The 16,948-nt window shown below is 47.5% G+C and overlaps 1 protein-coding gene across 1 annotated transcript; it reads left to right on the top strand.

Annotated features, from left to right (window-relative positions):
* Nucleotides 1-5,112: 5,112 nt before the first annotated feature.
* ELSPBP1 (epididymal sperm binding protein 1) lies at nucleotides 5,113-16,724 on the top strand (the record flags this gene model as incomplete). The annotated part of the gene is made up of 5 exons (XM_080703641.1): nucleotides 5,113-5,182; nucleotides 8,936-9,073; nucleotides 12,183-12,329; nucleotides 14,566-14,724; nucleotides 16,567-16,724. 5 exons carry the CDS (start codon nucleotides 5,113-5,115, stop codon nucleotides 16,722-16,724), a joined length of 672 nt encoding a protein of 223 aa, XP_080559767.1.
* Between the last annotated feature and the right edge of the window lie 224 nt (nucleotides 16,725-16,948).

The raw sequence follows: 16,948 nt of genomic DNA, 5'->3' as shown, positions 1-16,948 counted from the left end.
CTCAGCAACTTAGTGAGACCCTGTTTCCAAATAAAGTAGAAAATAGGTCTGGGAGTATAGCCCGGAGGTAGAAAGGCCCTGGGTTCCACCCCCAGTACCACACACACACACACACAAAGATGGTAGTGTTATGGTCATGATGGTGACCATTAGTGAGCAACATATACTAGGAGATACACACGCTGTTGTAGCGCACGCTCTGCTGAGAGTTTGCGATCACTGCTGTCTCCATTTTATGAAGTACGCTGTTAAGTACCTTGTTTAGCATCTCTCTCCCAGATGCAGGCTGTTCATCGCCATGGAATGCCGACCGGAGACGCCTCTGCCTGGTACTCTTAATACCCTGCTTCGCTCTATAGATAACTGATAAATTTGGTAGACCCATAGCTGCTATGTAAAATTAGCCCTCTCCTAAACCAGAGATCTTTGTAGATTTTTCATTTTTTTAACTTAAATGCGTTTATTTTGGAGGGTAGTGCTGGGGGTCAAACAAAGGGCCTCACACATGCTAGCAAGGTGCTTGACTGCTGAGCCACAGTCTCCACCCCGTGTGTAATCTTGAATGGCCTTATTCTGTCAACCCAAGACTCTTTCCCCTCCATCCATCTCTCCCTCTCTCTCTCTCTCTCTCTCTCTCTCTCTCTCTCTCTCTCTTCAGGTCTGGGGATGGAACCCAGGGGCATTCTACCTCTGAGCTACACAGCCTGCCCTATTTTTTTTTTTTTTTTAATTTGGAAACAGGGTCTCACTCAGTAGCTGAGGCTGGCTTCGAACCTGTGCGATCCTCCTGTTTCAGCCTCCCAAGCGCTGGGATTACAAGCGTGCGCCACCACGCCCGGCTGTTTTCTGTCTTTTTTTTTTTTTTTTTTTTTTTGCGGGTCTAGGGATGGAACCCAGAAGCAATTGACCTCTGAGCTACACCCCGTGGCCTATTTTTTATTCTTTATTTTGAAACCGGGTCTCACTGAGTTGCAGAGGGCCTCACTAAGTAGCTGAGGCTGTCCGCGAAGCGCGATGCTCCGGGTCTCAGCCTCCCGAATGCTGGGATTACAAGCGAGCGCCACCACGCCTGGCATTTTTTTTTTTTTAACATTTCATCTAATTGCATGTCTGTGGGTGAACAGGTGTGCGTGCATAGATGCACATATGTGAGTGTGTGTGCACGTGTGTGTATGTGTGTTTGTGGTACTAGGGATTGAACCCAGCGGCATTCTACCTCAGAGCTACACCCCAGACCTTTTATTTTTTTCGTTTTGTAATAGGATCTCGGGAAGTTGCTGAGAATCTCACTAAATGGCCAAAGCTAACCTCGAACCTGCGATACTGAGATGACAGGTGTCATCCTGGCTCCAAAGTCCTTCACTTAGTCACACAGGAAAATTTCCTTCTCTCATGTCCTCTAACACACTCACAGGTCCTGGGGATGGGGACATAAATAGATTCCTGGGGGTTGAGGATAGGAATGACTCAACCGGCCACGCATCTAATAACTACCTCACATTCATGTTGCACGGTCAGTAGCTACATCTGCATTTTACAGGTGAGGGAGGGACTGAGACCAAAGCATAAAGAAGGGGTAACTTTATTGAGGTCAAAAGATAGCAAGATAGGGAATTGGGGAAGGGCTAAATGAGCGATGTGTGCATGTAGGCCTCTACCATCTTGTACTCCATTAAGATACATCACTTTAATGCACCAATAAAAATAGATAAATAAATAAATAATATATACAAATAAAGAAAGAAAGAAAGTGAGAAGCTGGGCGTGGTGGTGCGCACCTATAATCCCAGTACTCGGGAGGCTGAGACAGGAGGATTGCAGATTACAGGCCAGCCTCACCAAAAAGAAGAAAAAAAGGCAGTGAGAGGCAGAGGCTTAAAACACAGGCAGCCCAACTCCAGAGCAGCCACTCTTTATTTTGGTTTTGGGGGGTTTATTTTTGTTTTGTTTTTGCAGTACTGTGGGTGGAACCCAGCATCATTCTACCTCAGAGTTCCACCCCCAGCCCTATTTTTTATTCTTTATTTTGAAACAGGGTCTCACTGGGTTGCAGAGGGCCTCACTAAGTAGCTGAGGCTGTCCGCGAACCTCGGTCCACCTGTCTCAGCCTTTCAAATGCTGGCATCACAAGCGTGCGCCACCACGTCCGGCTCCGGAGCGGACACTCCTAAGCACTGCGGCATCTGCCTGTGCATCTCGGGACACACACAGAAAGTTGCTGATTCAATATGAATCTCTAGGAAAAAGAAAGGTAATAACGAAAGCTCACGGTTAACAAATAGACTGGGGCAGAGATACTGAGTTTTGCCGCGAGGCAGGAGTCGTGAGCCCCAGGGGTACAGTGTTAGAGGCAGTAGCAAAGTCTCTCTCTCCCATCTCCATGAACGGGAATTAATACCTGGGCCCCTGGCTCCTCTCCACCACTGACCAAGCGCTTTCTCCAATGGGCAGCACGCGTGGTGAGATCTTGAGGGTGGTTTCATTCTCTCTCACTCAGTTGGTAATTGGGAAACCGTCCCCGTGTCCCACCGTGTTCTCCAGAGCCCACCGGCCCACAGAACCATGACAGCGGAGGCCTCGAGCCAGCCCTGATTGCCCTCAGCTTGGGACAGAAGGTCCTTCCCGTGGGGAATGGGCCAGTGCGCCTACAAGCACTCTATCCTCCCCTGAACGTTTCGCACGTGGGCGTCTGCCCATTAAAGCTCTCTTTACAGTTTAGTCATTGCTTTGAACCAGCCCCAAAAATTTTCTATTAATATCCATGAAGAGAGCCAAGTGGTCTCATTATCATTCCAGGCATTAGTCATTATCAATTCTGTGTGTTTGCACTTTTTTTTTTTTTTTTTTTTTTTTTACAGTACCGGGAATGGAACCCAGGGGCATGCTACCTCTGAGTTACACCCTCAGCCCTATTTTTTATTTATTTATTTATTTTTTGAAACAGAGTCTCACTGAGTTGCAAAGGGCCTCACTAAGTAGCTGACAGTGGCCCTGAACCCGCAATCCTCCCATCTCAGCCTCCCAAATGCTGGTATTAAAAGTGTGCACCACAACTCCCAGCTGTGCACAAAATTTTTATGGCACAGAGAAGCAAGGCTTGCAAATGTGTTTCGGGGTGGAGGGTGGAGCCCAGAAGGGGAAGAAGGAGCCCAAGTGCAAAGGTCCTGTGGTGTGCGCAAGCTTGGCCCTGCGAGTGGCAGCCAAGAGGCCATAGCGGTGGGAGGTCGGGGCAGAGAGAGGGAGTGGACTTCCAGGAAAGTCAAGGACTGGATCATGAGAGTGGAGGATCTTTTATTCTTTTTTGGGGGGGAAACTGAACTGGAGACTGAACCCAGGGACATTTTACCTCCAAGTTAAACCCCCAACCCTTTCTCATTTCTCTTTTTTTTCTTTTTTTTTTTTGTGTATGTGTGTGTGTGTGTCTGTGTGTGTGTTACTGGGGATGGAACCCAGGGGCATCCTACCTCTGAGCTATACTCCCAGCCCTATTTTTTATTCTTTATTTTGAAACAGGGTCTCTTTTTATTTTTTTTATTTATTTATTTTTTTTGTGTGTGGGTCTGGGGATAGAACCTCGGGGCATTCAACCTCCAAACTACACCCCTGCCCTATTTTTTATTCTTTATTTTGAAGCAGGGTCTCGCTGAGTTGCAAAGGGCCTCACTAAGTAGCTGAGGCTGTCCTCGAACCGCAATCCTCCGGCCTCAGCCTCCCAAATGCTGGGATTACAAGCGTGCGCCACCACGCCCGGCTCCTTACTTATTTATTTTGAAAAAGTCTCACTACATTGCTGAGGCTGGCCATGAAGCTGCGAAACTCCTGTCTCAGCCTCCCGAGTACTGGGATAGCAGGACTTCAATGCCACACCTGGCTTATTTTATTTTGTTTTGAAATCGATTCTCTCTAAGTTGCTGAGTCTGGTCTCAAACCTGCGATTCCTGTGTCTCAGCCTCCCAAGGATGGGGTTGCAAGCGAGCACCACTACGCCCATACTTGTCCTGTGCACACGTCTCGCTCTTTTCCATCTCAGGCCCTAGTCACAGCTGATGCGTCTGCCTAGATTATTACCCACAATTCTCAAGCTCCCTGCACGTCACCACCTCCTCTTTTGCTCCCTTTCATCTCAGCTTATATGTGGTTTTCTCAGAGGAATCTCCTCTGGGCCCCCAATCACCAGTAAGTGTAACCCTAGCTGGGTGCAGTGGCACAGGCCTAGAAATCCTAGTCCGAGGACAGCCTCAGCAATTTAGCAAGACTATTTTTCAAAGTAAAAAAATAAAATAGGGCTGGGGTGTAGCTCAGAGGTAGACTAATCCTGGATTCAAAAAAAAAAAAAAAATATCCGGGCGTGGTGGCGCACGCTTGTAATCCCTGTGCTTGGGAGGTGGAGACAGGAGGATCGCGCAGGTTCGAAGCCAGGCGCGCTGGCTTAGGAGACCCTGTTTCCAAATAAAATATAAAATAGGTCTGGGAGTGTAGCCCGGAGGTAGAAGGGCTTCCAGGAACCCCAGTACCACCAAAAAAAGATAAGTAAATAAATAATAAATAAGTAAATAAAAAGAATAATTTATTATAAAGAATAATTGTTATTATAAGTAATGCATTTATTATAAATAGGAGCGTTATATAATTTATCCTAAATTTAAAAAATACTATGTCGTTTGTAAGAAAAGGGATGGCACTGGAGACCATCGTGTTAATAATCCAGACTCAGAAGGCCAAGGGTTATATGTTTTCTCTCATCTGTGGACACTATAAGAAAAAAGGAATTAAAAAAGGGACCTCGCATAAATAGAAGGGAGACCTGTGGAGTCGGAAGGGAATGGGGGAGAGAGGAAAAGAGGAAACGAGAGGGAAGGGATCAGATCAAATTACATTTTGCATAGAGTTGAATATATCACTAGCAATCCCACTATTATATATAGTTATAATGCACCAGTAAAAGATCAATTTAAAAATAAGTGATTTTTAAGTTGTTTTTAAAATCAAGGTACTTAAAAATAAGCTGTTTGGGAATAGAAAACAATGGTGCGCATGTTCGTGGGAAGAAGAAGGGACCCTGGGAGAAAAGCGTTGATCTTCCTTCAGCCCAGAGAGAAGAGGCCAGCCGCCATGAACCGAGGCGCCAGCTCCCTGCTGGGGTGGACAGCCTTCCTCCTCTGCTCCTACCAGGCCAGTGGACGTGAGTACGCTGGGAAATGAAGGAAGGGCTTTAGAAACTGGGGAAGATTGAATGGGCCGATGACGCTGATTCCTGGGACCATGTAGGGGGGAAATGGATGCAATAGCAGCCTCAGACAAGCCGGGCCGGGTGGTGTAGCCTGTGATCTCCGAACGTGGGAGGCTGAGGCTGGAGGATCGCAGCTTTAAAGCCAACCTCTGCAACTTACCAAGACTCTTACGAACTTAGTGAGAACCTGTTTCTAAAAAATAAAGTAAGGCCGAGCATGGTGGCACACACTTATAATCCCAGCATTCGGGAGGCTGAGACAGGAGGATGGCGGTTTGGGGATGGCCTCGGCTACTTAGTGAGGCCCTCAGCCACTCGGTGAGACCCTGTTTCAAAATACAAAATAGGGCTGAGGCTGAAGCTCAGAGGTAGAATGACCCTAGGTTCCATCCCCAGAAGTGCAACTATATATATATATATAACTATATATAACTATATATATATATATAAAACTATATATATAGAGAGTGTGTGTGTGTGTGTATATATATATATATATATATATATATATATATATAATAAAATAGGGCTTGACTGTAGCTCAGTGGCAGAATGCCCTTGAGTTCACTCCCCAGGAACACACACATGCACACACACACACACACACACACACACACACACACACACACACACAGCAAAACAAAAAACCCACAGTCTATTCAGATAAGGAGGGACATGGTTGATGGAGTGTTAGCTTTTCTAGTTCTACTCATGTTTTAGCCATGCCTCCCTGACCTCACTCACACCCACACTTCTGCAGGAAAACTTGGTATCCCCAAGTACCCTCTACACATACGGACAAATTTATTCAGCACACGTTTATTAAGTGACCTCTAAATTCCAGGTACTGTGTCATGGACCAGAAATGCAACCATAGGGGGAAAAAAATCTAGGTCCTCTGCTCAGAGAGCTCACAATGAACGGCACTGTCCACACACACAGACAATTGTCTTGCATCTATAGAGCTTGGCTCTGCATAGGGAAGAAGCCGGCCTTGGGGATCCCAGGTGGGTAATCCCAATATGTGGGAGGCTGAGCCAGGAGGATGCAAGTTTGAGGTGCAACGTCAGCAACTTACAGAGACTCCCCAGTGATTCAGCAAGACCCTGTTTCAGAAAAAGGGCTGCAGGGTAGCTCAGAGGGAGGAGATAAGATTGACGCCCTGGGTTCAATCCTCAGTACCAAAAAAAAAAAAAAAAAAGCCAGGTATGGGGAAGAGCTGGAGGCACCCTGAGCCAGGCCAGGCACCGGGATAGGGAGGAGGGACTGGAGTAAACCCAAGATAAGAACCAGCCCTAGGCAAGGTCAAAGGCATGGTGATGGGGGTGAGAACAGGCAGGTCAGCTGGGCTTGGATTATGGAGGATTGTAACCCAGCAAAGAAGATTGTGCCATCTGTGCGATTACTTTGCAGATGGCTAATAGTGTTCATTATGTGTCTTACTAACAGCTCTCGGGGATAACCTTAATTCCACACACAGGGGCATCGGCTCTCCCACCCAACCAGAATCTCCTACACTCAGTAGTGATGGAGGAACAGTATTGGTGGTGACAGCTAGTGTTTGTTAAGCAAAGGGCCACGCCTTCTTCCATGACCTTTCCAGATTTAAACTGGCATAAGCAGCCCAAAAGCCACACTCAACATTTGTGAGACCCAGAGGTGGGAAATGCAGTGTTACTGGGGATTCTTTTTTTTTTTTTTTTTTTTTTTTTTTTTTTTTTTTTTTTTGTGGTACTGGGGTTTCTGGAAGCCCTTCTACCTCCAGGCTACACTCCCAGACCTATTTTATATTTTTATTTGGAAACAGGGTCTCTTAAGCCAGCAAGGTTGGCTTCTAACCAGCGCGATCCTCCTGTCTCCGCCTCCCAAGCATGGGGATTACAAGCGTGCGCCACCACGCTCTGCTTACTGGGGATTCTTAAAAGCTGGGCACGGTGGCGCATGCTTGTCATCCCAGTACTTGGGAGGCTGAGACAGAGGAGCACAGGATCGAGGCCAGCCTCAGCAATTTAAGGCCTTCAGTGACTTAGCCAAATCCTGTTTCAAAACAAAAAAATAAAAAGATCTGGGGATACAACTTGGAGCTAGAGTGTCTCTGGTGTTCAATCCCTAGTAACACACACACACACACACACACAGAAACCATTGGAAAAAGGATTTTTAAGCTGGGCGTGGTGGTACACACTTGTAATCCCAGCATTTGGGAGGCTGAGACAGGAGGATCGTGGTTCATGGACAGCCTCAGCTACTTAGTGAGGCTCTTCGCAACTCCGTGAGACCCTGTTTCAAAATAAAGAATTAAAAAATAGGGCTGGGGGAGCCGGGCGTGGTGGCATACTCTTGTAATCCCCGCACTTGGGAGGCGGAGACAAGAGAATAGCACAGGTTCAAAGCCAGCCTTGCTGGCTTAAGAAACTCTGTTTCCAAATAAAAATATAAAAATAGGTCTGGGAGTGGAGCCTGGAGGTAGAAGGGTTTCCAGAAACCCCAGTATCACCAAAAATAATAATAATAATAATAGGTCAGGGGGTGTAGCTCGGAGGTAGAATGCCCTGGGTTCCATCCCCAGTACTGCAAAAAAAAAAAGGGGGGGGGATATATTTCAGCCTGTGTGTAAGCTGTTTTTCTACATTATCTTTGTTGATCCTACATTATCAACATTATCTTTGAATAATGTTGAAACATCTTTTATAATGTTTCTATTGAAACATTATCTTTGTTGATTCACCAAAACATCTCTAGTATAGCATTGGTGGTATTTATTCCATACTCTGAACTGGAGACCATCTTGCTAAGAGACAGTAGTTTAGGGGAACAGTGTATCATGGTCGCCCCCATTGTATACGCAGGACCTCCCCAATACCGGAATCCTCCTGCCTCAGCTTCCCAAGTACCGGGATCGCAGGTGTGCCACACGCCTGGCTTTCCCAATACTCTTGATCCAAGCAGAAACCAAATATACACTTACATGTTGCTGGAAAGTTGGATACTTGACCTGGGAGTGCGGCCTTCAGACCTCCACGCGAGCTCTCTCAGCCCCTTTGGGTTGCTGTCACAAAATCCCACAGACCAGATGGCTTATGGACCATAGAAATGTATTTCTCAACGTTCAGGAGGCCGAGACGTCCAAGCTCAAATCGCCACAGATTGTCTGGAAAGAGTTCTCCTCTGTGGTTCATAGATGGCCCTTCTTGCCATAACCTCTCAAAATAGAAGAAGCCAACTACCTCTCCGAGGTCTTAGGGTCTCTTTTTCCATATATATATTTGTGTGCGCGCGTGTGTGTGTGTGTGTGTGTGTGTGTGCGTGTGTGTGTGTATTGAACTTGGGGCAATCTACCTTTGAGCTACACCCTGAGCCCCTCTTTAAATTTTTTAGTTTGAAACAGGGTCTAAGTTGCTGAGGGCCTCACTAAGTAGCTGAGGCTGGCCTCCAACCTGCAGTCCTGCCTCAGCCTCCAAGGACCGGGATTACAGGCATGCACCATCACGCCTGGTTCTGGGCTCTCCTTTATAGGGATGCTAGTCCCAGTCACCAGGGTTCTGACCTCCGATCTAGGCCCCTTCCAAAGCTCGCCTCCCTAATACCATTGCCCGAGGAGTGTGGGTTTCAACTTATGACTGTGGGGAGACACAAATCCTCAGACCAAAGCATCCTTGTTCTCTGTTGGGGTTTCCCCCTTCTGTTTCTCCTTCTGTCCTTCAGAAAGAATAGAGGCATGTGTCTTTCCCTTCACCTACTTGGGGAGTATTTACTTCACCTGCACCAAGATGAACAGCTTCTTCCTCTGGTGTTCCACCAGAGCAGTCTACGACGGCAGATGGAAATACTGCCAGGCAGAAGGTGAGCGGCCCCGGGCGCCACACTGGGAGCCGTGGCTTCCTTCCCCGCGGCTCTGTCCCCCTGTGAGTTGGCATCCGAATAGGTGGGTTGCAAAGAGGAATTTGTGAACATGTGTGATGTTCAAATGATACGTTTCTGCAGATAAATGATCTGTGTCTGCGCGTGGGAAACGGTCAGGGAGGCCAGACATCAAAAGCTAATGCCACTTGAGTGTCCTGTATCCAGACGCTTGGGACTGGAAGTGCTTCCAATTTTGTGCAGAATTTGATTTATTATTTCAGTGTTGGGGATTGAACCCAGGGACATTCTAACTCCAAGCTATACCCCCAGCCCTATTTTATTTTATTTTATTTTTGTGGTACTGGGGATGGAACCCAAGGGCATTCTACCTCCAAGCTAAACCCCCAGTCCTATTTTTTATTTTTTTTATTTTGAAACAGGGTCTCACTGAGTTGCAGAGGGCCTTCCTAAGTAGCTGAGGCTGTTTGTGAACCCAGATCCTCCTGTCTCAGCCTCCCAAATGCTGGGATTACAAGCATGTGCCACCACGCCCGGCTTAATTTTTATTTTGTTATTAGCTTATTTTTTTAAAGGGGTTTTTTTTTTTTTTTGGCTTTTTTGGAACCGGGGATCGAACCCAGAGCACCACACCTGCAAAGCAGACGCTTTGCCACTCATCTATATCCCGGCCCCTTAATTTTTATTTTGAAATGGTGTCCTGCTAGTTGCAGAGGACCTCACTAAGTTTCTGAGGCTGCTCTTGAACCTGGGATCATTTGTCTCAGCCACCCAAAAACTGGGATTACAAGCATGCACCACCACACCTGGCTCAGATTTCTGGATATTTACACAAACCTAATGAAATATTTCAGGATGAGACAAGTCTCAACATGATTCATTTATGTTTTATTTATACACATTACGCACGTAGCTTAAAAATAATCTTCTATAGTATTTTTATGTGCCTGTGTTTTGACTGGGACCAGCAGATGAGGTCAGGTGTGGCCTTTTGTACTTAACGGTGCTGTATTGGGGCTGGAAACATTTCAGATGTTAAATGATTTCAGATTTTGTAAAATGGCTGGGAGTGTATCTCTGCGGTAGAGAACCCCGGGGTTCAGTCTTATTTTAACACAAACAAAAGAGACACAAATATAATAAAGTAATAGCATATATGATCATAACCAACCTAAGCCACATTAAAAAGTAGCCAGAGCCGGGCGTGGTGGCGCACGCTTGTAATCCCATCATTTGAGAGGCTGAGACAGAAGGACCGTGGTTCACGGATGGCCTCAGCGACTACTTAGGCCCTTTGCAACACAGTGAGACCCTGTTTCAAAATAAAGGATTAAAGCCAGGCGTGGTGGCGCACGCTTGTAATCCCTGCGCTTGGGAGGCAGAGACAGGAGGATCGCGCAGGTTCGAAGCCAGCCGCACGCGCTGGCTTAGGAGACCCTGTTTCCAAATAAAAATGTAAAAATAGGTCTGGGAGTGTAGCCCGGAGGTAGAAGGGCTTCCAGGAACCCCAGTAACACCAGAAAAAAAAAAAAGTAGCCAGAAAATTGTCCCTCCAAGCAGAATTTCTTTTATTTACAAGAGTGAAACACAGTTGCTAAAAGAACCACACACATCGAGGGGGGGAAAAACCCACCCAAACTTAGAAGAAACTCCCCACTGCTGAGGACCACCACTCTGATTCAAACTCTTACCCAATCTTAGTACCTGCCCTAATTTGCCGAGTCAAATAACTGGGACAAGTCTTTGGAAAGAAGGTGAGCTAAGTTTATTGATTTGCTAGCAAGTCGGAGAAACCAGTGAACTCACTTGTTGAGGAACAAGCCCTGGATTCTCCCTGAACGAAGGAATCAAGTCCCTTTTAAGAGTTTGCTCTCGCAGTCACAATGATGGGCTTGCCACAAGAGACATCAGTCAAGTCTAACTCATCCTTGAAGCCGGGCGTGGTGGCGCACGCTTGTCATCCCGGCATTCGGGAGGCTGAGACCTGGAGGATCGCGGTTCGCGGACAGCCTCAGCTACTTAGTGAGGCCCTCTGCGACTCAGTGAGACCCGGTTTCAAAATAAAGAATAAAAAATAGGGCAGGGGGTATAGCTCGGAGGTCAAATGCCTCTGGGTTCCATCCCCAGACTGGCAAAAAATAAAAATAAAAAAATAAATCATCCTTGAGTTGGTTCGAAGGCATATGCACAGACGCCGGGTCATGCTGGTGTCTTATCAGAAGGGACACAGTTAGCAGCCTAAATCTGGCTCGCGTCAGTCCTCATTCAGATCCAGGGGCGCCAGGTCCCCCTCCATCACTAAATGCATATAAGAACATGTAATTTGATGACAGGGTGTGAGGGAAAGGGGAGGGCAAAGGAAAGGCCACCTGTTGACTGACAGGGTCAAAAGCAGCCCCCCTTCCCTCCATTACAAAGTGGTGAAAGTCAGGATCAAGGCCTTGAAAAGTAGTTAGAAATACAAATTGTCTTTTTTCTAATTCTGGAAAAGAGGACCCAAAGGGTGTAAACCTATGCCAAAAGTATGTTTACAGACCCAACCAGGGCCCGGAGATGTTCATTTCTATTCTATCATTGATCGGAGCAAATTAAGAAACTGAACACACTTTTTGACTAAATGTCTTTCAGCTAAATCAGCTAGGGTTCCATTTAAATAATTCTTTTTTTTGAAACAGGGTCTCACTAAGTTACCGAGGGCCTCCCTAAACTGCTGGGGCTAGCCTCGAGCCTATGCTCCTCCTGTCTCAGCCTCCCAAGTACTGAGATTCCACCGAGCCTGGCTCCAGTTTGCTTTTGAGATGCTATGTGAGGTATGTTAAGCGTGTGTGCGCACCGGATGTGGGCACGCAGGTTGGGTTGGGATTGTAGGCCCCATGGGAGAGAGAGTGTAGACCCCATGGGAGAGAGAGGCTCTATGAATGAAAGGCCGTGGAGTCAAGTTTAGTCAGCTCCTGTGAAACGAATGAATGCAGAAAGTGTCCTTCCCGCCCACGTGTGTCCTGGACGCTGATTGGTTCATTGATGACACGAGCCGCCAGTGATTGGCTAGAGCAAGTCCAGCCCCTGCTCGAAGTGCGCTCTTTCCCCACAGATCTCGCACGGTGCGTCTTCCCCTTCATCTTCCAAGGAACCATCTATGAAACCTGCATCTCAGACGGCAGCTTCTGGAGAAAGTTGTGGTGCTCGGTCACCTCCAGCTTTGACGAGATGCGTCAGTGGAAGTACTGCGAGGTCAATGGTGAGATGGGGTCATGAGGGAGGGGCGATGGATGGGCAGGAGGGTGAACATCCGCGGTCCTCAAGACCAGGTTCCCTCCTCCTCCTTCCCCTCCTCCCCCCTCCTCCTCCTCAAGAACAGGTTCCCTCCTCCTCCCCCCTCCTCCTCTTCCTCCTCCAGACCAGGTTCCCTCCTCCTCCTCCTCCTCCACCTCCTCCTCCTCCTTCTCCTCCTCCTCCTCTTCCTCCTCCTGACCAGGTTCCCTCCTCCTTCTCCTCCTCCAGACCAGGTTCCCTCCTCCCCCTCCCTCTCCTCCCCTCCTCCTCCTCCCCCTCCTCCTCCTCCCCCTCCTCTTCCTATTCCTCCTCTTCCTCCTCCTCCTCCCACCTCCTCCTCCTTTCCCTCCTCCTCCCACTCCTCCTCCTCCCCCCCCTCCTCCTCCTCCAGACCAGGTTCCCTCCTCCTCCTCCTCCTCCTCCTCCTCTTTCTCCTCCAGACCAGGTTCCCTCCTCCTCCTCTTCCTCCTCCTCCTCCAGACCAGGTTCCCTCCTCCTCCTCTTCTTCCTCTTCCTCCTCCTCCTCCTCCAGACCAGGTTCCCTCCTCCTCCTCTTCCTCCTCCTCCTCCTCCAGACCAGGTTCCCTCCTCCTCCTCTTCCTCCTCCTCCTCCAGACCAGGTTCCCTCCTCCTCCTCCTCCTCCTCCTCCTCCTCCTCCTCTTCCTCCAGGCCAGGTTCCCTCCTCCTCCTCCTCCTCCTCCTCCTCCTCCTCTTCCTCCTCCAGACCAGGTTCCCTCCTCCTCCTCTTCCTCCTCCTCCTCCAGACCAGGTTCCCTCCTCCTCCTCTTCTTCCTCTTCCTCCTCCTCCTCCTCCAGACCAGGTTCCCTCCTCCTCCTCTTCCTCCTCCTCCTCCTCCAGACCAGGTTCCCTCCTCCTCCTCTTCCTCCTCCTCCTCCAGACCAGGTTCCCTCCTCCTCCTCCTCCTCCTCCTCCTCCTCTTCCTCCAGGCCAGGTTCCCTCCTCCTCCTCCTCCTCCTCCTCCTCCTCTTCCTCCTCCAGACCAGGTTCCCTCCTCCTCCTCCTCCAGACCAAGTTCCCTCCTCCTCCTCCCCCTCCTCCTCCCCAATCTCCTCCTCCTCCCCCTCCTCCTGGCATTCTACCTCCAAGCTACACCTCCAGCCCCTTTTATTTTTTATTTTGAAACAAGGTCACACTAGTTTGCTGAGGCTAACCTCAAACCTGCGATTCTCCTGTCTCAGCCTCCCAAATTCTAGGATTACAGGTGTGGGCCACCTCACTTAGCTCTGTCCAGCTTTAAAAGCAGGGAATTCTGTCATTTGTGACAATATGAATGAACCTAGAAGACATTGTGCTAAGTGAAGTAAGCCACATGTGATGTTTATTTAAATAGCTCTTCAAGAAGTTCCTGGAATGAATAATAAAGCTGTTTATAGATTTTTTTTCTTTCCTGGCAAGAAATCCCTCTGTTAATAACATTAAGCTGAGGAAGACCACAGAACAATAAATTATCTTAGTATAGACAGTGAACTGCAAGGCCGTTGATGGCTTGGATTCTCACTAATGAGAATGCTAATAACATTGCAAAGAAATTGCCTGGAGCCAGGCAGGGTGGTGCACACCTGTAATCCCAGTACGTGAGAGGCTGAGACCAGAGGATCGCAGGTTCTGGGCCAGCCTTAGCAACTTAACAAGACCTTGTTTCAAAATAAAAAATAAAAAGGGCCGAGGGTGTAGCTCAGAGGTAGAACCACCCTGAGTTCAAGCCCCAGTACCCAAAATAAAAAAATAAAAAATAAGTAAGAAGTTTCTTGGAGGGTTCCACATAGTGCTGCCTCTGATACAGGTAGAGAGGGTTAGGGGAGGAAGGTGGAGGGGGGAAAGGAGTGAGGAAGGGGACAGTTCAAGTAATGCTGTATCTCTACAGCACTCTTGCATCCCACGGGTCTGTGTGTCTCTTTGGGCACTAATACCATGTTGTTTGTGTTACTATTGCGCAGTAGTGTAACTTGAATCTGGTATTGTGATGTCTGTGTAGCTTTTATTGTTCAGAATTGCTTTGGCTAATCTGACTCTTTTGTTTTTCTATATGAATTTTAGGTCTTTTTTTTTTTCTAGCTCTGTGAAAAATGACATTAGTATTCTAATCTGTAGGTTGCTTTCAGGACGTGACTTGGTTTTCGGGGCCAGTGGAAGGACTTTTCATCTCTCAACCTGTCGCCTTTCTGTGATCATTTTCAGAGTATGGGGGAAATTCTTTCGGCCGGCCCTGCGTCTTTCCCTCCATCTACAGAAACAATGTGGTCTCGAACTGCATTGAGAATGACTACAAGAAGCCCTGGTGCCCGACCACAGAGAACATGGATGAGGACGGGAAATGGAGCTTCTGCGCAGACACTAGTAATCTGGGAAGGAGATGGGGTGGGCATGGATGGATTCTTTCCTTCTTTCTTCCTTTTTCTCAACAAACACCTAACAAAGCCCTGTGTATGCCATATGCCAGGCACTGTGCTTGACACTGGGAGAATGGTGTGAATAGGGTGGACAGGATCCTGCCCTCATCACTATCAATGGATACTGCCAACCCTGTGTTACTGCAATAGACTTTAAAATCTAAGACAGCCAGACATGGTGGCGGACCCCTGTAATTCCTACACTTGAGAGGCTGAGACTGGAGGATAACAGGTTCAAGGTCAGCCTCAGCAACTTAGCAAGACCTTCGGGAACTTAGCAAGACCCTGTTTCAAAATTCTAAAAAGGCCGAGGTTGTAGATCAGAGGTAGAATGCCCCTGGCTTCAACCCCCAGTACAAATAAAAAAAGAGAGAAAAAAGAAATTATTTCCATCTATTGCATTAAAATTATCCACAACCTGTCTACTTTCTACACGTCACATGTAATTCCAACAGTCTGGGTTTCCAATCAAAAGTAAAGAGCTTCACAGTTAGACTTCTCTAGAGCAGTGGTCTGCAAACTATCCAATCTTGGAGCCCAAACTGGATAATGCCTGTGTTAGAGGCATTATCCTCTAGATAGACAGAGCCGTTATTCTAGGAAAAGTTTTTACATGTTTTATATGGTTTGGTAGAGGGGGTTAGGGGAGGGAGGTGGAGAGGGGGGAAAGGAGTGAGGAAGGGGACAGTTCAAGTAATGCTGTATCTCTACAGCACTCTTGCATCCCACGGGTCTGTGTGTCTCTTTGGGCACTAATACCATGTTGTTTGTGTTACTATTGCTCTGTAGTATAACTTGAGTCTGGTATTGTGATGCCTGTGTCGTTCTTATTGCTCAGAATTGCTTTGGCTAATCTGGCTCTTTTGTTTTTCTATGTGAATTTTAGGCCTTTTTTTTTCTAGCTCTGTGAAGAATGACATTGGTATTCTAATCTGTAGGTTGCTTTCGGTAGCCTGGCCATTTTGACAATATTTATTCTGCCTCTCCAAGAATATGGATCGTCTTTCCATCTAATGAGATCGTCTTCAATTTCTTCCTTCAGTGTTCTATAATTTTTCATTTTAGAGATCTCATACATTTTGCTTAGATTTATTCCTAAATGTTGTCTCTTTTGAGGATATTGAGAATGGCATTGTTTTCTCGATTTCTTTTTTAGTGGATTCATGGTTGGCAAATACATTTTAGGGAGTACGCGGATCTGTACCTTTGGAATCCGTGTGGATCCACTAAGATTTGTTCTCTGAGCTCCACACACTCTGCTCCCTGGTCCTCCTGGTGACAGAATGTTCTTCTTCATCTCACCTCTAACACTTCCACGGTGCTCTCTCCTCAATTCTACCCCTGACCCTTTCTCAAGTCCTAAACTCACATAGCTTTGGAGGGAGGAGAACCCAGACATGCAACATCCTCCTGACGTTTAGATGTACAGGTGAGAATTCAGCCTGCCGAGGGGAGCCTATGACCACAGCCCAGACAGCACAGTTACATGAAATATTCACCTTTTTTTTGTATTAGTGATTGAACCCAAAGGCATCCTACCTTTGATCTACGCCACCAGCTGTTTTGTTTTGTTTTGTAACAGGGTCTTTCTAAGTTGTTGAGGATCTTGCTGGGTTGCTGAGGCTGACCTTGAACCTGTGATCCTCCTGCCTCAGCCTCCCCGCTACTGGCATTGCAGGTGTGCTCCACCGCACTTGGCATTTAACTGATTTAGAATCCAGAATGTGCTCCAAATCGCAAGTCTCTGCTACCGTGTGAACCGCTGGAATAACCTCTGTCTTCTCCCCAGGATTTCACTCATCGACTCCTGGCTTTCCCTGTCACTTACCATTTCGCTATAAGAACAAGAATTATTTTAACTGCACCAGTGAAGGATCTAAAGAAAACCTAACATGGTGTGCGACTTCTCACAACTATGACTATGACCACACCTGGGTGTACTGCTAAAGCTAAGGTGAGCCAAGGACCAGAGCCATCCATCACGATGCGGGACGAGACAGGTTGCTCGCCTGGGTGCATCCCTGATGGGAAGGTGCGGCCTGTCCCTTCCAGCAGAGTCCATCAAATCAGGTTCCTAGCAAGGTGGGCTCTCCTCTCCAAATATTAGGTGGAAAGGAGGGAGGATTGGAGCACCTTCCTAAATTAGAAGGCTGGAGGAAATTGGGAACTTT

The sequence above is a fragment of the Muscardinus avellanarius genome (genome assembly GCF_963383645.1).
Source record: "Muscardinus avellanarius genome assembly, chromosome: 10".
Lineage (NCBI taxonomy): Eukaryota > Metazoa > Chordata > Mammalia > Rodentia > Gliridae > Muscardinus > Muscardinus avellanarius.
This window is presented reverse-complemented; position numbering and strand designations above follow the sequence as displayed.